This window comes from Falco rusticolus, chromosome 4 (genome assembly GCF_015220075.1).
Source record: "Falco rusticolus isolate bFalRus1 chromosome 4, bFalRus1.pri, whole genome shotgun sequence".
Classification (NCBI taxonomy): Eukaryota; Metazoa; Chordata; class Aves; order Falconiformes; family Falconidae; genus Falco; species Falco rusticolus.
This window is the reverse complement of record NC_051190.1, coordinates 71,710,354-71,733,227: the sequence shown is the minus strand read 5'-3', so window position 1 is coordinate 71,733,227 and position 22,874 is coordinate 71,710,354. Positions and strand designations below refer to the sequence as shown.

General features: G+C 37.3%; 1 protein-coding gene across 1 annotated transcript in view; it reads left to right on the top strand.

Annotated features, from left to right (window-relative positions):
- The window catches only part of MALRD1 (MAM and LDL receptor class A domain containing 1), a 282,516-nt gene that overhangs the window by 232,651 nt on the left and 26,991 nt on the right, over positions 1 to 22,874 (top strand). Inside the window, exon 35 of the mRNA XM_037383834.1 lies at positions 466 to 532. Within this exon, the coding sequence (XP_037239731.1) occupies positions 466 to 532 (67 nt within the window). The remainder of the gene's footprint in view (positions 1 to 465; positions 533 to 22,874) is intronic.

The window sequence follows — 22,874 nt, the reverse complement described above, 5'->3', positions numbered from 1 at the left end:
TGTTAAATTTCTGGACATCTTTAATAAGAAGGTTGGTGACACAGGAGTGTCTGTTTGTCACCCCTATGTAGAAGCTATTAATAATAAAGTAGACTTAAGTACTTCTTAAATATAAGTTCGATTGTTTTGGATGTTACTTTATATATTCCTATTTGTTTGAAAATTATGTAAGTGGCAAAAGCTTCATTTCTGGAGTCACGTAAAACTCTGACTTGAAAAGAATTAGAAGCCTGCTCAAGTGAAGTACCAGGATTTCTATAAGCTCAAGAGGAGCCCATTGACAGTAATGTATTTATGACTTGACACTTACATCACCAAGTCAAGGTCTAAAAGAAGAGTTTTTGATAGTGCTAAGTACCCAAATAGACAAATGTGGATATTCTTCCATTTTTAAAATCAGGCAATGAGAAATATAATAACGATGGGGGGAACTTTAAATTCTAATTTTTACTTCTATGTTTGCAGTTTGTCCTGAAGAATACTGCAAAAATGGAGGAAGATGCATCATCAAAGATGACATTCCGTTATGCCAGTAAGTTACATTGGGGATTGACTTGTGCTTGAAGTTGGGAAAAGGTGCTGTTGAAAGATCTGTTTTGTTCCCCAGAGGTTGAAATGATGTTCAATAGAGGCATATTTTAAAAAGTCTTCACATGTCTACACTTTCTTATTTGCAGTTGCTGAGTTAAGCACAATTTGAGAAGAATATTATATATCAGATAGAATTTTCTAACCTTCATCTATCATTACATGAGACAATCCGTTAGCCTGACACATTTCTGTGTCTCATGTTTCACAACAACATTTAACAACAAATGCTTCTACGGAAAACGATGCCTTATATGCACCAGGTGTTGTGTACCTCAGATGAGATTCACAGCAGGTCATGCTCTCATCTTTCTCTGAACTTGTGATGTCTTTCTGTTATAATGGGGGGGTTTGCATATATTTGGAGAAAGTAAGTGATGTTTTTCCACTTATGCCAAAGAGTTAAACATATGTTTATAATTTTCTGGAAATACTCTAATCTGAAAAACAATGTATACAATCCTGATTTGGAATGTACGAGTCATTAGAAAGTGTCTCATGCTATCTGAAGGGATGCATTTACACAAGATACCACTCTGTTTTGCACTGGGAAATTACAGGAGACTTTTTAAAGTGCAAAGAAAGCGATGATAGACATCATCATACTTTTGTCTTTCGTGTGCTTCAGTGGATCTTGCCAAAGAGTTTGCCAAACTACTAAAGAAGTTACTTTTATCAGAGTATCTATCTTAGTCAAGACCAGATGTTAGTATTTGTCTCCTAGTCTCTAGGAAATGCACATCAATAATCCTGCTGAGAAAATTTCAGTTATTGCAGAATTTCTTTCAATACAAGTTTATCCTTTACTGGTTGAAGAAATGTGATAAATAACATACTCAGAAAATACAGGCACTTTCATATAGAGTACTTTGATTTACCTCTTGGAAAACACTGTTAATTACCTGTAGATTTCCCAGAATCTCCTCTATTGTAGAACAGAGAATGGTCTCTGCAAGAAGCTTGGAATTTCATTCTGGTGGCACATAGGGAAAGGTTGCAGATTAAATGAAATGGATAACCAGCAGAAAACAAAGGGGTTGGGAATAGCCGGGATTGTTACAATTGGTAGATTAAACCACTGATCAACAAGAAAATTCCTTGAAGGGACAAGGCACTGGGGGAGTAATTGAGTTTTTAAGGATAGTAAAACAGTAAGTAGGATACTTTCCCTCACCATTCAGTAAGAAACATGAAAATGAATTCTGATGCAATGCGTAGGTAATGGGAGCAAACGCAAAGAAGTGAAAATGTCCTAACTCATGGGCTGATGTAAGTCCAAGAGCTGTTTGTGCTTATGTTGGGAAAATAGGTCATCTCTATTGAAGAATACTAGAAAAGTAGTATATGTTGCAACAGTTGGAAGGTTTTCTGAAAACTCTGCCAGTAAGGGATGAGCCTGGAGAACAGCAAATGGAGAAGAAAAGGAATAGCCAGATCAACAGTTTGATGTCAGTACCAATCAAGGGTTTATAATATTTTGAAGGAATTACTGACACATATAGTAAGAGGAGTTAGCCATTTCAAAGATAAGCTTCTGCATGATTTTTGAGAATCACACATGTCAACATCATGAAAAGAAAGCAAATAACAAAATTGTACCATAAATGATAAAAAATGTAGAAGTAACCCAGTTTTCATTTCCTAGAAAAAAAACCCCATAAACCCTAGAAATTTAACATGGAAAATACACTATTTTTTTACCTGTTTTGTTTTGTTGGGGTTTTTTTGGTTTGTTTGTTTGTTTTTCAGTTCTTACCTTAGATTTCCTGTTAAAGAGATGATAGATTTAGGTGGAGATATCTTCTTCTCTTGAGAAGATATTGCTCTTACAGACTGCAGGTCAGGTCAGGAGAAAAAGCAAAGCACATAAGAATGCAGGAAGCCTGTCAGACAGCAAGGAGACACCTGAAAAGAGCAGAGTACGGATACTGCCCTGTCACAGGAGTGGCAGAGGAGTCTTCGTAGACACCCAGAGGTAATTGCATGGAGATTACAGTGATCCTAAAAGTCACTGAGTTTGACTAATAGTCTTCAATGACACAGTGGACAAAGGGAATATTTGTTAGCATATTCTTTTATTACTATTTTTTATTACACAGTGGATTCCAGTCTTCCTCCACTAGACATGCTTGTGTTCTAGTTTCTATAAAACAGCCCTGAGTCTGTTAAAAGTCTCTTTGGCTTCTCTGAGAACGTTGTTTTAACAAAAAGAAGTCTGGACAGGTCTCAAAGACTTATTTGATTCAAGGTTCCATTGTGTTTCTAAAAAAATCCCTGAAATTGCTGCTTATCTTACCTTAGTTGCTGGCTGGAGTTAAGCCATGCACTTAGTTTGAGGTATATCAATAGAAAAGAATCCAGTGTCTGGAAAACATTTTTGTTGGTGATTAAAGGTGAGGTTTTCTGTGGTTTTTGTGCAATGTGGTTGAGGTAGTAAACTGTATAGACTCCTCCAAGTAGTTTAATGTCAGCATGGGAATAGAATGAATTTGCACTAGCTGCTTAGGCAAAAGAAATCAGCTATTTGAAGAGACTGCAAATTTATAGCAGATCTTATGCATTTAGTACTTCTCAAGTTTTTGATGCTGTATGTTGTTATATGTGTACACTATTATTGCCTAGGTATATAAAGTGAATACTTAGGGCATCAGCCTGACTTTCTTTCAATAGTATGTAACTAAGAGGGATCAGTAGAAGGTGGAAGGTGAGGTCTGACATACCTCCAAGAAGAGGTATCTGTAGAAGAGGTGAAAAAGGCAACAGTAGGTACAAATCCAGATAAGGTTTCAGAATATTGAAGTGGGTAACAGGGCTGTTATATCAGGTTGCTGTCATTTCTGTTCATGCTACTGAAAACAGCTTTTGTTAGCTGGTGCATAATGATTGTAGTAAGGAGAAGCCATAGTCTTTGAGACTGTGACTATTGATGTTGGGGTGAATGTTCTCGGCAAGAGTTTGCAAGTAAATGCAAAGCAACAGTGCTTTGCAGGTGATGGTTAGCTTCCTACTTGAATGAAACAGCTTGGTGGCTGTCCTGATCCACTCTGGTATTTGACTTCTGGGTTAGGCTTGAAAGCCATTTGCATTTGTTTCTCCTGTTTGGTCGGGAAAGTACTTGGGGCACATAGCAAATATGTTTATCTTGTTCTTACTACTTCTTAGGTATCCTCTTTGGTTACCAAACTAGATGGAGCTTTAGTCTGAAATGGTATGGCCACTCTTCACAAAATGTGACTCCCGTTTGTCTTGACTGCATTCCTTTTTGTGGTGGTTGTGTATCCAAGTGGCTAGTGCTGGCAATCAGCTACTGTAGCTGCACAGGCAAATTATGGTAATTTGAGCAATAATGGCTAGAATTTTTGCAATTTCAATAGTCTCATTTCAAAATTATTCCTTTGATTATATGTGTGCTTTCCCCAATTTTTTTCCAGTGTTTTTCTGTGTTTGCTTTATTTTTTTAAAGGGAGACCACAGATCGCTGGTAGCATATGAAAGGAATATTGATGAGAACAAGCAAGCTGGGAAGTGTGTTTGTAACACACTGAAGTGGAAGGGTGAGGCTTCAAAGATTGTACTAGTGCTGAAAAAAACCCCCTGAGAACAGAAAAAAATATATTTTACCAGACTGATAATACATAATTTTAATTCTCATACCAGCTAGACAAGATTAATACAAGACTTTCAGATTTAATATGTACTAAAACTCACATATTCTAAACATAATACAGTGTTCATCTTTCCTTTTATTTGATATACTTTCTATGTAACATACCAAATTTCAGAGTAGTTACACTGACTAATACTAAAGAGTATAATGAGAGTGCTTTTATTAACGTCTGAACTGTAAGAAGGCTCTATCCTTAAGCAGAAAATGTAATTACATTCACTGGCCTGTAATTAAAAAATCATGTAATAAATTAGAAATACATCTTCATTAAACAGTTTTTAAATTACACTGGTGTACCATGTAGCTAATGGAACCGTGGAGATTAGAATGGCAAGGAGTCATTATAAATAGATAATTAATTAAGGTTATCTTTGTAGTTGTGCATCTAAATGATGGTTGGGCCCAAAGTACAACAACTGAATTATTTTATTTGTTTGCTTTATGTGATAAAAGTGAAAAAGATTCCTTTCCCTATTATGTGTTAGAAAATAATTGATTTTACAGGGTAATAATTCATTCATAGGAGGGGATTTTTGCTTATTCTCCTTTGAAAAGCTACAGATTATTTGGTCCTCCATTTTAAAAAGAATTTATTATTATAAGCATAAACGGTCTGTTCTAATGTGCAAGTAAAGTATTTTATCCCCAGTGGTACAATAGCAAATAGTATTCCACAAAAAAAAAAAAAAAAAATTAAAAATACCTTTTCTCACAATCTGACTTTTTCACCAAAACACTAACTTCTGGTAAGCACAATACATTTTTGAGGGGAAGTCCTACAATGTGGCATGCAACTTTAAATAATGCCACAGTAGACTTTGTTCAATATTTTTTCCAGTCAACTATTGCATGGCAAAGCATTAAAATTCCATATCTTCCCTGGCAAGTGTCTTACAATGAGGAGTGTAGGCGCTTTTTATCTAAACATGTTTGCCTTTGAATGTACTCTTACATGTGCTGTTTTACTCGATTTTTGAGGTATTATGATGGTAGTCATCTTTAAAAATTAGAAGTGAGGGGATTTTTTTAATATCACACAGTGTTTTGTGGAAAAGGAGTGATAATTGTATTCCCACCTAAGAAAATAAAATGCTTGGAAGCATCTGGCCTGTGATTTGATGGAAATACAAAGCCTAGAGACTGACAAGATAGGCACATCCAATTCATGAGTCAAGAGAGTTTACAATGGGAGAAGATGGCAGTTTCCACTTCAGTTGTTTGTCCTGCTGCTCTCAAAGATTCCCACCTCAGTTAGAGGAAGGATTGCTGACGTAGCAGCTGCTGAATCACTGCAGATTATGAAATGTGGAAGCAAAGCAAATTGGTAGTGATTTCACTCCCTTCCTAAGAATTTTCTTTTAGATTTACTGAGCAGATGTGACATAGTTAAATTGATAAAGCTATATAGAACCTATATATCTACCCAGGAAAGTGGTTTGTCTTCTGGGAAATGAAGACAAAGGCACATTTTTTACGGAGACATATACTTGGCAGTGCTTGGTTGTACTTGGTGGTCTTTTCCAACATAAATGACTCTATGATTCTGCATAGAAACATAGACAGCTAGTATACAGAAGATTTTTCACATCTTTCATTACCCAAGTGCCATCTGAAAAGAGGTGCTGAGCCAAATAAAATAATAAATTCAGTTTGCCTGAGTTAGGTAAAACTGAGAATGGGAAGTTATTATCTTGTTAAAATGAAAATATCTCTTTTCTCCAGAATAAATGAGACACAGCTTGTTATGAAAGAAAATATATAGTATATTGATGGAAATCCACATTTAAAGATTTGAAAACTCTTTCCTAAAGTTTCTATTTCATATATTATTTTCGGTTTACTCTTTACCCTTTCATATTCAGAAAAGCTTCATGAAATCAAGGTGCTTGTTCCTAATGGAATAATAGTGCCGCTTTTTGGCTTTTCACATTTCTAACATCATAGCCTGTTCCAAAAAAGGCAAACATGATGTCATTAAAAATGTGTATGAGATAAGAGAACACTAAGCATCAGAAGAAATTGAACTCTTCAGTAGCCTTTTGATTCCATTTCATCAAAAAGTAGTAATCAGAGCTACATAAACACAAGTATATACAACCCAGACAAAACTGGCTGCTGATAAAATTTCATGCATGCCTGCTGATGTGAGTCTTTTTTATAAAACAATTGAATAGTGTGGGGATTTTTTCTCAAGGATTTTAATTTAAAAATAATTTGTCATGTTTGCATCTTTTGTGTTTGCTTTTGTCAGTCATATGAAATGATCAGTTGAACTCACCTGCAGTTTTGTGGCATTTTATATATTCAAGTATTACTAGTTAATGTTTTCCATTCTTTTTCCTTGCATTAGGAAGACCATTAGCATACAAGAGTCATCATATACATAATCTTGGTATAATGCCATTCCTTTAGAGCCCAAAGCACTTCTGACACTTGTACATTACCTTTTAGTGTTCCCTGTACCAGTCCTGGTCCTACATTATTACTTCTCTGTCCAAACTGTGTATTTCATTCAACAGTCTGGACCTCTATATTGAGGTATTTTGTTTTTCACTGAATCTGGCTGCGGCATTTAGTCAACTCAGATGGTGACTCCTTATCTGTCTTCAGGATATACAAAAGATAGTGCTAGAAGACTGCTGTTGTGGAGAACCAGAGTACTGATTTTCCTTCAGGTCATGGTATGTTTCATATGACCTGCATGCACTTTTGTTTGTTTCTTCTGGCACCCTCAGACACTAGGGACGATGGTGCAATGTGACAGAAACACAGATTCATAAATCTTATGCATTTGGTCTATTTTGTAACAGTTGGGATGAAACAGGTTTTGATTTTGATGCTGATCACCTACTAACAGGGTTTTCAGCAATCATTTCACAACATAAATAAACTGAAATAGCATTGTAAAACCAATTTAATTCTTCATATATGAGAATTTGGGAAATGCTGATCCTCTGTAAGCAGTTACTTTGAGCTTTGCTTTGTTTCCTTCTCTTCGCAGTTAATAGTATAATCCTGAGATCAGCTTCTTATCACACTGGAGCCAGCTACTTCATGGAGTTGCAACTCCTAGAAATGATAAAAAAAACCATTTTTCTCTAAGTCAAACCTAACTGAATATATATGGCAGTTTGCCATCATCTCCAGTGAGGCAGTGACATCCTGTGAAGTACACTTGTGAGTGGTCTGAATCAGTTGATCGCTGAATCAAATTATTTCAGAAGGAATTTGTATTTTTTAGTTTCTTTACTCTAAAACTAAAACAAGGTTTTCTCTATGTAACTGTTAAAGTTTGACTGTACATAATTGAAAGCCAGATGTTCTGTTCAATTAAACAAATATGACTGAACAGACCCAAAGCTTGGTTTCACAATAAATATTTCTGATCATGTTTTTGAGAAACCTCTAGCAACTGATTCAAATATAAACCAGACTTTCTCACTTAACTCTTGGGTTTGGATCTTTTTTTTAATGGAAAACAAAAGCTCAAGATATCTGTAAAACTGGAAATGAGCAAAGTAGCTTATAGTGTTTCCCTGCTGACAAATGCAATGAGTATCTCTTGAATGACCCATTGCTAGAATTGAATAACACTTACAATGGAAGAACGTCATTTAGACATAGCCCACTGGTCATGCTGGAAAGCAAACTGTGCTTAGATCTTTTCAAATTGTCTCTTTATGATATGTTTTCTGGGTGGGGAGGTTTTTACCTGTATAGAAAATCGGCAAGGAATTTCTGGGACAATTTCTAAATCAAAGATCCCGATGAACGTTATATACAACCTTTTCTTGCAAGATTTTGGAGTTGAGATGAAATAACACTTAGCTTTGGGAACAAAAGTAACTGCATGTTTCCTTTGAAAAGGTGAATTTAGTACATTATAAACCTAACTGCAACTCTCAAGATCAGACTCAGAATTATATTTAGACTCTGATCAAAATAATTGATGTTTTAATATGAAGATACTACAATCTTATTGAGAAGTATATGGGCAAATAAGTATAGTTTAGCAGATACAGTGAAAGTAACTTGGACATATAAGAATGCATATGAGAAATTAATTTCTCCTCAGTTGGATTTCCTCTCCCTACAAAATTTAGTATTAGTAGTGCTTAAGATGATAAAAACATTCAGCCTTTCTGATACATATCCTATATTTATATTTAAATTTTCAATTCACTCTTCTAAAAGAGTCAAAGCAAAATGAAGTAACTTACAAGGTGTAGGAAACTATAGCGAGATACTTATTATTACCAAGTGCAGTGCACCTTTAACTCAGAATGGCTTATACCCCAGAACTATAAGCATTATTACAGTTAAAATTCAGAAGGTAAGATTTTATCTACAACAGGGACAAGCTTAGGATATGGGAAATGTATCTGTAGGAGAGGATGCTTGGTGAGTGATAAGAGATTTTTATATGGGAGAATGTAAACTAATACCGGATATTGGATGTTTGTCAAAGGATGGAGGGTTCCCTGAAAGGTTACTCCTACGAACTCCAGATGCTGAAGAGGAGGAAAAATAGATGAAAAGCTTTAAATCACAACATTTTTTGCTTTGTTTTTTTTCAAAACAGGAAAGAATAACTGTAAAATAATACACACTTTTCAAAAGAAAAAATAGGGAAAAATTAAGGTATTACATACCAATGAAGGAAGTATAAACAGAAGGGTTGCAAGGATTCTCATGCTACAGCCTTCTCTCCTTCACATTCATGTGCCTGTCTTTTGTCCACAGAAATTTAAAAACATCTTTGGGTATATCTATTTATAGGCATATACATTATTCTACATCTTTTGGATTATATGAGATCAGACAATAATTAACACGGTCCGGGTTCAGATTGTCTAGATTAGCCTGAGTAACAATCTTTAATACTCAGTCTTCCTGGATTTAAATGAAAGTAAAACAGAATATTTGGTGTGAAAACCAGTATTCTCATACCCTAAGATTATATCTGCATGTCTGCTTATCAAAACTTCATTGTCTAGAATCAGCTCACCCCTAGAGCCCTCTCTGTAGGAGATACCTGGAGGCTGCTGCTTTGGTATATCTAATGCAATACATACAAAATGTATCATAAAAGTTGTAAGGGAAAGAAAAAGTTGTTTTGGAAAACACATATACCATCAAGCATGTTGGGTACAGTGAGGGAGATTGTGATGCAAATAGGCTTGTGCTGAGGATGGCAGGAAAGATGGGGATGGTGGAGATCTCTGAGAATCTGTATTACTGTGTAAGTTGTATAGGAAAGACATGTATCTATTCTGTATGAACTATATCCTGGTACATGGCCTACTTAGTCTGACCCACTAGACACCCTGGTGTCACAGTTTTCTCAAGCTATCTCACATGTTTTCAATTTTACCTCTTCAGCATGAATTTAAATCTCTAAGAATTATACAGTTTGTGCTGTTGCTAGGTGGCTAAGGAATTGCATAAAGGCTGAAAATACCTCTAAATTAAGAACTTCTGAGTTTTCCTTGCCAGCTTTTGCAGTGTTGATTGATCTGGAAAGCTCCATGCATTTTAATTTTAAACACACATACAAACATAAAGGATTTTTCTCAACACTTGGAAGGATCTTTTCATGTTTGCTATTGCTCTAATTAGCTACTAGGCTACATCTCTAAGTGGGAAGCAGTAACTATCTGCTATTCCCAAACAAACTTTTGTATGTCCTTTAGGGAAAAAGTACATATACTGTTAAACTAAAATAATTTTGTCTGTATCTGGTCCACAAATGATATTTTCAATGTACAGAAATACTTCCTTTTAAAAATATGTATTGGATGTAAGATATATGTGAACTTTGAAATATCCTTTAAAGTCTGTCAAGTTAATGTGGTTCATGCAAGGGTTACAGTATGGATCACAACACCAGAGTTGCTGTAGGAATAAACATCTCTGGCAGGTTCACCTTAGCTGGGTGCCACCTGCCCACCAAAGCTGCTCTGTCACTCCCCTCCTCAGCTGGGCAGGGGAGAGAAAAATATAATGAAAGGCTCATGGGTCAAGATAACGACAAGGAGAGCTCACTCACCAATTATTGTCATGAGCAAACCAGACTCAACTTGGGGAAAAGTAATTTAATCTATTACCAATAAAATCAGTGTAGGGGAATGTGAAAATAAACCAAATCTTAAACACCTTCCTGCCACCCCTCTCTTCTTCCCAGGCTCAAATTCACTCCCAATTTTCTCTGCTTCTTGTACCTGAGTGGTGCAGGGGGATGGGGAATGGGGACCGTGGTCAGTTCATCACATGCTGTCTCTGCCGTTCCTTCCCCCTCAGGGGAGGGCTCCTCACACTCTTCCCCTGGCCCAGCATGGGGTCCCTCCCACGGGAGACAGTTAACCATTAAATTCTCCATTGTGAGTCCTTCCCATGGGCTGCAGTTCTTCACGAACTACTCCAGTGTGGGTCCCCTGCAGGATCACAGGTCCTGCCAGATAACCTGCTCCCGTGCAGGCTTCCCATGGGGTCACAGCCTCCTTTGGGTATCCACCTGTATGGTGAGAGAATGTCCATTGGTTGCAGGTGAATATCTGGTCTACCATGGACCTCCCTGGGCTGAGTGGCACAGCTGCCTCAACATGGGCTTCACCAGGGGCTGCCGGGAATCTCTGCTCCCACCTCTTTCCCTCCTTCTGCACTGACCCTGGTGTCCGCAGAGTTGTTGCTCTCACATATTCTCACTCCCACTCCAGCTTTGTTGTGCGGGGTTTTTTTCCCCCTCTTCTTAAATACGTTACCCCCAAGGCACTACCATCAGTGTTGATGGGCTCAGCCTTGGCCAGCAGCAGGTCTGTCTTGGAGCTGGATGGCATTGGCTCTATCGGACACAGAGGAAGCTTCTAGCAGCTTCTTAACAGAAGCCACCCCTGTATCCCCCTGCTACCAAACCCTTGTGATGCAAGCCCAATACAATGGCCATCGTCCAGCTAGGCTTCAGAATTCAATAAACTGCAGGAGACAGATTTTGCTTGTTTGTTTTTAAACGGTGGAGGTGAGAAATGCTGGGATTTAAGTGAATTATTTCCTTGTATATGAGAAAACTAATTGTCCAGGATGTGTGATATTTTATCTTAGTCTTTGTTTATTTGCAGTATGTGTGCTTTTGTATTAGAGGACTTAAACAAATTATGATATGGGTTCCTAGCTAGGCTGAACTAAACCGTGCCTTAACTTACCCTCTGTGCGGCCAGATGGAAGCCAAAACTGTGGTAATTCTCTCTGTGGTCAGTGAGAAAGACTGTGAATGAGCCCAAACTGATTTCTCTGGGTTTATGTCTAGGTCTGTATGTACTTAGAGCACCTTGGAAGCTCTATGAATTCCTTGGATAGATTTCAGGTGTCAACTGTATATAAACACATGCGTTGTGCCTAGGCTAATACTTGAAAAGTCTTTGTTGGAAAAGAAAACAGTATTTGGGCCAAAGATCTGTGATGATAGTTTCTTTAATAAGTGCTAGGTGAGATTATACAGTCAGGATTGTATAAATTCTAACATGAAATGTGTTTACGCTCTAGGTCATTAACTTACTATATTCTTTTTTTGCTTCATGAGTTTCCTTGTTTCCACTTAGAACTTTTCAATTTTGTATTTTAATCCTTTTGCCATTCATCCTTATTAACTATCATACTTTCTACTGATGAAATGCCTGCTTAGGTGAGTTTGGTTGCAAAAATTGTGCAAATAAAAAAAAAAAATTCCTTAGGGCTGTAAAATAAAGCTAACAACAAGATGAATACCTACAGTTAAATGAAGCCTGTTTTATGCAGTCCTTGCATGCTCGAGTTTCCTACACAAGCTACTGATAGTGCAACTTTGCATGACTAGGAGCTGAACAAAACATTTTTTAAGCAGTGATACATAGAGCTGAATATTGTATGTTTTTCACAGAGCAGAATTCTAGATTATAAATAGCTATTTCTCCTCTGGTAACTTTATTTTCAAAATTTAGGTACTCTTTTGCAAACTGCTAATTTTTATCAGGCGAATCAAAGTGGTTTAATTTGTTTTGTAATCTCTTAAAAAATTAAAAATAGGTCAGTAGGAGTTCCATCCATTATTAACAGCCTTCAATAGGTGGAAAACAGGTTTTCTTTGCTTTACTTTTCTTTATCCCTTCTGTAAATTAATACTTTATTAATGTGAAATTTGTTTGGGACTTAGGAAAATGGAAGAAAGATCCCCTAAAAGTTGTTTAATATTTCAGTGTGTGGAAAATACTGTTTACATAGTCATAGAAATCCACAGAGATTATCTTCCCATCACTTTTGCTTCTAGAGGTGAAAGTGAGGCAATTTGGCAAAATACATTTTTAGGCTACACAACAGCTATTCATTATTATAGTTCTAGTTTTTTAATAGGCATCTTATCAATTTTTTTCCATTTGTCAGGGCTTCCCTTATGCTATCAATAAAGTTGATCAGTATGTTTTTTGTAATAAGATCAGCAAAAAGCCACAGAAGGAGAATGTTTTACTTTATGTAAGTAGCTTAAGAATTTTTTTCTAATGAATCATTAGATAGGAGAGGAAAGCTAAAAATGTGCATTGCATATAGCTGCGTCACCAATACATAAACTAGAATATACCAGTATAATAAGTATAATTCACTTAGGTTTTATATTTGTATTCATATATAGATATATATATTGCATCTACAGCTATCTTTCTAATAATTTGTGGCTTTAGAATACTTATCAGAATGCTGTTACTACAGACAGCAAGATACAGCTCACTGTAAACACAGAAGTTGTTCATAAACCTGATGCTTTATTCTGACCTACAAAACATATGGCTACAGAATTATGGGCATCACATTTCAAGATGGGAATATACAACACAACTGTGTATTCAAACATAATATAGAAGTTGATAAATCATCACATTACTCTTTCTTAACCTTCTAAAGATATATTCATTTATATTGTCACTAAAATATGTCATACATGAAGGTCAAAGTAAGATTTTAATAGGTAACATAATGTGACCCCAACAATGAACTTCATGGTGTTTTATTCCTCTCTATATATGTTTTATATGGCAGAACCATTGTGTATATGAAAAAAAAAATAGTGAAGATCTAATCAGCTTTCTCTATGCACACTATACCCACTAGAAGGTCAATGTCACTTGAGATTTAGTCTTGTGGAAAAGTCCTCCAGAAAATCTTTTCCTTAATCATCCTGAGCTATCCTAGAATTCTACACTCTGAATTTCCCCTAATACCTACAGGCAGGTTGTGTCTTTACCCTATACATTCTTTCTTGATCTTTCATTTTAAGATGTGTTCTTACCCGTAACATTTAACAAAAGTTCTTGCCCAAGCTGTCATCATTATGCTTCTCAGTTACTGTAACATTGTCCCTCCTTGCTTGGGTGACTGCAAGGTTTTTATGCTTATATTCCTCAGAAAACAGCTGCAGACATGATTCTTCTGACCATTGCTTTGACCATACTGTTGGTTTTGCACCTCTGCTCCCTCTTTCTTACTGCAACAAATGTTACTTATAGACCCTACTTTCACAGCCTTCACTATTTATTCCCACTCCATCTATCATTCCTCATGTTGCAAGTATAATTTGAATACATTTCATATATTGGATGCTAATTCAGTATAACCTGTCCCCTGTAATCCAGTGCACAATAGCAATAACCTGCCTGTGTTTTAACAGGTCTCTGCACCCTTGTCAAAGTTTAGAGCAGAATTTGACAAAACTCTTACTGAACAGAAAGCAGGTATCTCTTTCAAAATAACTTCATTCTAAATGTGCATGAAACAAGGACTGAGCACAGGAAGGAATTAGGCATATGCTTTCCTTATAAATGCAGAGAATCAAAGCATAGTACAATAATCTTGCCTTTGACATCTGAGCTTCTTTTACAACTTTTTCATCTTCAGTCTCTAGCCTTCTTTTTAATAACCTATTTTGTTCCAGTAGTATGAAGTTCTCACAGCTGGATTTGGCATGCAAAAGCTGGAACAAATACTTTGGTAAATTTTCAAGGCCATCTTCTTTTGGCTATTTTTTCTTATAACTGTGAAGAATGTACAAGTATTCCCAAAAAAATGCACAGCAGTGAACTGTAAAATTCTTTTGTTAAGGCAGGCTAGACTGAAACATTCAAAACTCTGCTGATATTTCAGAAGCACACAAGTGCTGCAATAGTAATTAAAATGAAAAATTTCCCCTTTTTCAGGAGGTTTCAGGAAAGTAATTTATAGCTCATAAGGTCTTTGGACAAAAAAGGAAAAAAAAAAACCAAACAAACAACCCAACCAAAAACTTTTTTAATGCCATGGGCTAAACACATTCATTTGTATCTTTTTATTATTACTTTGAACAAGGAGAAGAACAATTTGCATACAATTTATAGGATACTAGTTATATACTATTCTTTCTTAAATAGGCAGGTACATTTTACCCTAATTCTGTAAATTCTAATTTGCTTAGACTTTGCTAAATGTTACACAAGGGAATTAAAATTAGCTGAAAGATTGGTCCCTTTTTCTCCTTTCATATCCTCCTCTCAAGGACATGCTAATGAAAATAAGAATACTGTTTTACTTGTGCAAGTACTCAAGATAAGGAATAATTTTTTCACTAGAATAAAAAAATTTCACTTCAAAGTTTTCTGGTGAAAAACAGAAATTTTAATAAAATATTGTGCAAAAAGCTGGGTAGTCAGAAAAATGTCTACAAAGTTGTTTCTGAGGGAAAATATCCCATACCTAGCCAAAATCTCTGGAATATTTAGAAAGGAAGAATATTTGTCCTCGTTCTTAGATTGTATGTTTCAGTACAGCCCTGGGCTATCACTGTACAAACACATCAGGAACATTTATATGTTACATGATGAAAGGAAGAGGTTCTCAGGAGATGGGGTACTTTTTCAACATCTGAAAAACGTTTTTCCCTCTTGTGAATGGAGTGTGTCCTCATTACAAATGAGGTCTCTGCACCTTGTCAAAGTTTAGAGCAGAATTTGACAAAACTCTAGGATACTCCCCCAGTATCCTAGAACAGTCTCCCTTCTGATGTTACCAAATTACAAGGGCTACCAGAAGACTGTTTTATCTGTGGCTCATGTTCTTGTGTATTGTAGTGGGTTGAACTGGTTGGGTGCCAGCTGCCCACCAAAGCTGCTCTGTCACTCCCCTCCTCAGCTGGGCAGGGGAGAGAAAATATAACAAAATGCTCATGGGTCGAGGTAACGACAGGGAGAGATCACTCACCAACTGTTGTCAGGGGCAAAACAGATTCAACTTATTTAATCTATTACCAATCAAATCGGTGTAGGGGAATGAGAAAATAAACCAAATCTTAAAACACCTTCCCACCACCCCTCCCTTCTTCCCAGGCTCAACTTCATTCCAAATTTTCTCTACCTAGCCCCCGCAAGCAACACAGGGGGATGGGGAATGGGGACTATGGTCAGTCCATCACACACTGTCTCTGCTGTTCCTTCCCCCTCAAGGGGAGGTCTCCTCACACTCTAACTCTGCCCCAGCATGGGGTCCCTCCAACAGGAGACATCCATGAATTTCTCCGGTGTGAGTCCTTCCCATGGGCTGCAGTTGTTCACGAACTGCTCCAGCGTGGGTCATTTACATGGGGTGCAGCCCTTCAGGAACAGACTTCTCCAGCATGGATTCCCCCGCAGGATCACAAATCCTGCCAGATAACTGCTCCAGCATGGGCCTCTCTCTCTGTGGGTCCAAAGGTCCTTCCCCTGGGGTCACAGCCTCCTTCAGGCATCCACCTACTCTGGTGTGGGCTCCTCCGTGGACCACAGGCAGGTATTCGCTCCACCATGAACCTCCCTGGGCTGAGGGGCTCAGCCTGCCTCACCGTGTGCTTCACCAGGGGCTGCTAGGGAATCTCTGCTCCAGCACGTGGAGCACCTCCTGTCTCCTGCACTGACCTGGTGTCTGCAGAGTTGTTGCTCTCACATGTTTTTCTCACTCTTCTCTTCCAGCAGCTGTTCTTGCAGCAGTTTTTTCTCCCTTCTTAAATATGTTGCCCCCAAGGCTCTGCCATCGTCACTGATGGGCTTGGCCTTGGCCAGCAGTAGGTCCATTTTGGAGCCGGCTGGCATTGGCTCTATCAGACACAGGGGAAGCTTCTAGCAGCTTCTCACAGACACGACTCCTGTAGCCCCCCACTACCAAAACCTTGCCACACAAACTCAATACACGGAGCATCAGTGAAACAGGAAGCACAGAAAAGTTGTAAAACGTTGGTTGGTTTACTAGATTAAAAAAGTTATTGAAACAAATTATTCAGAGTAGTGCCAGTGTGTGCATTCCTCATGACTAATTTTACTCAAAGATCCCACATGGGAAAAAATATTTCCTGTTTTATTTTTAGGGCAGTTCGAGCAGCAGGCACAGATTTAGGAAGCCTAGCAGGAAAGATGTCATGACCTTTAAAAATTTTTTTGAGTACAAATTCTAAGGTCACAGACAAAAGTGCTTGAGCAGCCGAACACTTACTGTGGGCATCCATTCATTCTGCTTATGTGAGGGTATGAAATTAGTCCTGAGAATAAAATACAAGGATGGAATTGTGGATTTCTGAATTCCTCATGTACATCTTCCCTAATATAAGGTTTTTCCAAAGAACACAAGCAATTTAAAAGCCCATATCCTACCTACTTTCAAGAGGCTTTTTGATGAAATATCACTTAAGTATTGATAAAGTTCACCCTTTTACTCTCTGCGACTTACTTCATCAGTAATGAGCTTATAACCATGCTCCTTCTCCTACAGACCTTTAGGTGTGTTTGTTTCAGACTCTTCATGACAGGGACTCCTTGTAGTTTTGTTTGCCTCGATGAAATGGGACCCAGATATAATAACAAATATAAGAACTGCAATAGGAAATTTTAAATACATAAACAAATGTTAAGGTTCTACATGCTCTTAGAGACTTCCGAGTACCCTGGGAAACCAGCAAAACAGTTTCTGAAAAGAACAACTGTTGTGAAAATGTGGAATCATAATATAAGTTCTTGCAGAACACTTGGATTTATGCTTATTTCAAAAGATTGAAAATCAAATTAATAAACAGCACATTTCTGCTATTGATTTTTTAATGTTACCGAGGCTTGTGGAAGACTAGTGTCAGAGTAAGGCAATGGTAGCTGTACCTAACAGTCGGATGTATTAACTCTGCTGGACTTTAGTAATGAAGTGCCAGTCTCTGGTTAAGAATATTCAGTGAAGATTATTTTCAGTAATTACTAAAGCAAAACTGGAATGGTTTATTCTACCTGGAATCACTGCTTAGCTTCCACTGAGGCTTTTACCTTTGTGTTCATAATGTCACATGGTATCTGCAGAAGTAAATCAGATATCCTTAGGCTAAAGAGCAATCGATATCTCTACACCTTTACTTTCTACTCACATCTTCTACGTAAATATCGGTTTATGTGTCAATTTCTGCTTATTTAGAGCTGACTGCGAACTAAATTTCTTGCAGGGAAATATCAATGATATTCATAGAAATCCACTTCTGGATCTAGGATAGACCTTACATATCTGTTAACAGTGAAGGTATCAAGATTCATCTGTATTTTCCAAAGACTGCAAAGCTAAGATAGGAATTGATACAGATATGTTAGTGTTCTAAACATTGCCAGTATTTCCAAATAATTACCCTGAGCTTTCAGCCAGATCAGGCAAACCACAATTTCATGCAGATCACAAGGGGTGGAAGGATTATTTGCATTTCCATCCACATTCATTTTGAAACCTTGTGTTTATGAATGTCACGAGAAAACATACTGCATTTGCTAACCTTCCTTATGATTAGCTAAGCTGGGGTTTAGGGGCCAGGCTTTCTTCCACTGCATGGTTACCACAAAATAAGCACATCTGCTGTAGCTTTAAAAGTGTGGATCCAGTAATGCTTTCCTAATCACCACAGATATAGCACACAGGACATTTCTCCAGTTCTTGGCTTTTGTTTCTCAGTGAAGTCACCACCCACAAAGTATTGACTGTGCAAGTCAAACTTCTGGCAGCAGGCTCAAGAGCACAGGCTCAGACCCAAACCATAAGAGATATGTCAGCAAACAGTTTAACTTCCTTTTTGCTGTGTGGGTGACCAGAGCAACAGGAAGGCTGTTTTTATTGAATCCTCATGGAAAGTAAGTTCTCAAAGTTTCTTTCTTGAGGAAGAAATAGAAGAGCTGGAACGGAACTGCTTAGGGACAAGCACCAAAGCAGAACTAAATGCTCAGAAAAAAATAATTAACCTCAAAGGTAAATAAATTCGTATAAAGGGTTATTCACAAGAACACTAAGTGTTGATGTCATGTTAACCCTTAACCCCTTAAGAAAAGACTGAGTATAGCCTAAGACAGTAGCAACATTTCAATGGCGAAATAAAAAAATGCAGTACTCAGTTTACAGAACAGAGCAGATCCTTCAGTTTGCACTGATGTTCATATAGGTTTTACAATTTGTGCATGCCTGCAACAAATCCTGTTTCCACTCCTGTCAGTGCTTTGGCCCCATAGGTTTTGGGTTTCTAGCTTCATTCTCAACCACTAAAAGAAGATCACAGTAGTAAGTAGCACCAAAATAACTGAATCAATTCCACAGCTGTTGTAAATGCTCTTAACTCTCATCTGGAAGTGTAAAGTGAAAAAGCCAGCCAACATTACACCAATGTTCACTCCATAAATTGGGTAGGATTTTGTTCATGTCTTACCTAAAGGAATAACTTTGAAATAGAACTTTACCTGGTTTTGCATTAGACTTGAAAATACTTTTTATAATGAATCCCTGGACTTAATTTTTCCTTTTAATTTTGAATTTGTTGCTAAACAGTCCCTGAAAAAGTTAATATTTTATGTGACCAGAAATAAGATGCTGGTCTGCTGAACAATGAAAATATTTTATCATGGTATTGTACTGTATAACTAAAGATTAAAGACAGGACTTGACCTTGATTTTTTTCATCCTCTGACTATTTTTTTTTGTGACAAAGTTTACGACAAAGCCTAGTCCTTCAAGTACACGTTTGTGTTTGACTGGCAGTTGTAATTTTTGAATATTCAAAGAATATTTTTTTATAATTCTTATGAAAGGATTTCCCAAATTTTAAATTCTAAGGTTTTTCTCAGGACTCTCGACGTATCTGATCTGTTTTTATTCTTTTATAGTCTTATTTTGTTGTAGTCTTAATTTCTTCTTATTGAGATATTTTTCACATCCAACATGAAATATCTTTTTACTAAAGTAATACCAAGCAAGTCTCTATTATGTGAAACCAGTGACATAGGTATTATTTTTCATTTGTGTTTAGAACAACTCATTATTTTGTTTTCAGTTGGTAAGTTTGTTTTGCTTCCTCACTTCTTGGTAACATCCTCTGTAGAAATATCCTAAAAACTAGTCATTTTGTATTTATCATCTGTCCAAAATATAAAATATCAGAAAAGATACTTTTGGAATTCCAAACCAGATCAAGTGAAGAGGCTCAGAAAGATTATAATCTGTAACCTGTTATGGGTGGGCAGCACTATTACTCTTCCATCTTCAGAAATCCTAACTGCTCCAAGGTTTGTGATTATATCCCCATCTAACTGCTGACCTTCAAAGTAAGTCTTTGAACATAAAAAAGGATTATAAACATTCCTTTCTCTACTGGATATTTGAGCAAAAGATCCTGAATTTAATTCCTAGTAATAGAAGTCTGCCATAATTTTAACTGCTTAAAGAAAAAATTCTGTATGTCCATAAAGTATTACAAATATATTTATGAATCAAACTTTGAGAATTGCTGTACAACATCCCAAAATGTTGTTCCTTAAGTACTGCCACTTAATATTGTTAATTATAAGCTGAAGAGAAACAAATAGTTAGACTTTTTTCATTTAAATACAATTAATATTAGAGTTCAGGTTTTGGCTTTCTATTCTGTCAAGTCATTTTAGAGGTCATTAAAAAGCTGGAGGGAGGGGAAGCAGCAGGGGTCTGAGTCATGTGTGTGCTTGAGACCTGAGACAATATTTGTTATCTGATCCATCCCAAAAAACTTTTACTCTCAAATGGGTGGTGTTCACTGTCTTACAAGTCAGTTAATTAAACATTTTGTCAGGTCAACCTGAGCAGAAAGCTGAGTCCCCTGTACTTATCTTGCTCAGGTAAGCTCAGGTAGGATGAGGAATCTCAAAGGAGATGCAAGGATCAGGCCTTGCAGGGGTGAAATCTCTCTTCTTGTGGGGATATGTAGACATATTTCGAAAGTGGTGGACCTCTGAGTGACCTGAAAATTTTTGTAAGACCTTTAACTAAGGGAGGGATGTGTTTGGTTAATAACTGAAATAGGGCACTGTCAGTGATAAAGGTGAAGACAGATTGCCTGAAGAGCTAAAAAATTAAGTTGAAGGTAGCACATTAAGAACAATAAGATGACAGAAGTATAAATATTGGCAAAATGTTGTTTTCTCCCAGCCTGGTTGGTATTGTTCCTTATTGTGTAAGAGATGAGAACAGACATTGTTCTTCCTTTCCATTTCCTCTGGGGTGAGCCTGACTACAAGACTTTTCACAACTAATTTGCAGGGAAGGGAGAGAGGGATGGAGGGAAGAAGAAAGGGAGGAAGGAAGGAGGGAAAACACCAAAAATTCTGGGCACTGGTTGCCCATGCCACAGTGTATGCTGGCAGCTGCCTATACCAGCAACATGTCCATTCATCAAGATTTCCTCTTGTGCCATTCGTCAAAATACAGCTCTGGTGAAGGGCTGCTCTCTGGGATGGGCAGTAAATAACTGGTATGCCTTCCCTTAGTCTTACTCAGACATAATGACTTATGAGAAAAGGTATGTCAGAGATCGTTATTGGGACATACAAGTCTTAATGAACATTGGACCCAGTTACAAACAAAACAGAAATTCTGTATTTTTAAACTTATTTTCATCCTGATACTCTAAGGAAACAAAGTGTGTGTGACTATACTGTTCTTCCATTTGTCATTCCATGATCCTTTCCACCCAAATCCATATTTAGCCCATCGGTTAAATTTGACCAGTCTTGACGAAGAAGATGGAGATCTCCAAGATGTGATATCGGCAGAACTTTTTAGAAAAAATATTTATATAGAAATATATGGAAATCTAATTGGTAGTCCTCTGCTCTCTCCAAAATAAGGCGAAATGGCAGTATGAGCTCAATAGTTATCTGTTCTTTTTCTCCTGCATATATTAACCAACAAATCAGTACACACTTATCTCGTGGCACCATGATAACTCTTTCCACACTTATCTCTTGGCACCATGATAACTCTTTCCCAGCAGTATGTGATGTGTTCATGTGAGCAGGAGTGCTGTAGAGAAGATCTGAAAGAAATAGGCTGAAGATGGAAGAAATCATGAGGACATGAGAAAAGTGATGTTATTGAGAGTATGAATGGACATGAACACATAGGAAAATAGGCATTATTAAATCCACTGTTAGCAAAACATCTTTTTATTAAAATTGCTAATAGTCAGCACTATATACAATCTAATATCTGAAGATATTAAAATCTTTGGTAAAGAGATAATTGAGAGAATGAAGAAAATGCAAATTTTTATCACTTGTACTATAATTTGTAGCTGAAGAATGCCTATATATTTTTTAATAAATATTTAGAAAAATAAGTCCCAACCCCTGGCTTGCAGACAAAGCCCATCACGCAGAATGTTTTCCTCTGGCTTGCCCCCTTTTCAGCCAAGCAGAGGCAGGCTTAGGCTCCTGCCACTTCCCAGCAGCTGCATGTCCCCTCTTGTACTTGTGTATGGGAAAGCAGATGCATCTGCTGACTGAGCCAATGGTTTTTACTGGAAGTTTTACTATATTATCACACCTACAAGATAGGGGCCCCAAAAGGAGGCTCTAGTTCTGTGGCTGCCAAGGTTGTAATATCTTATGACCTACCCTAAGGTCAAACCCAGGCCAAGAAAAAAAAACATTTGGCTTTTTTTGTTCCCCCTAATAATAATGTTGTGTTATTTTTGGATCCAGTAAGGTATACTTGCAACGTGCTCTATCTTGAAAGTGGATGTGCCGAGACTGAACACAAAAAGGCTTTTAAACTAAAAGCCAGCTTCTACTGGAATCTGATTTAGAACAGTATTTAAATAGAGAAGTGTCAGTGTGACTAGGGACAATACAGTAGAAATAAAAGCATTTACTCACAGCTGTCCCTTTGCCTACTTATCCTCACAGATGTGTCCTTGCTTCCCAGCTTGTTGCAGTTAGCTCAGGCACTTTCTGAGTGGCCACAAACTCTTCTCCTTCCCTGGTCCCAAGGAAACATGCCCTTGGCTCTGAGGGCCTCTCTCTTTCTTCTTTTAGTTGTTTCTCAGTCTTTTTCCTGTGTGCCACAGGCTGGCAGCTCTGTGCTGTGTCTCCCTGTCCTGCTGAGCCTGATTTCATCTGCAGTCTCCACTCTCCTCCCCACCTCTTCTCCAGCTGCTCAGTAGTTTCCCAGGAAAAGAGCAACCTGCTTACTCTGTCAGCATTCAACCAAAGCTAATCACGCTGATTAACGGAACTTAACATAAAGCTGAAAACAAACATGCATCTATCTACATATTTACTTT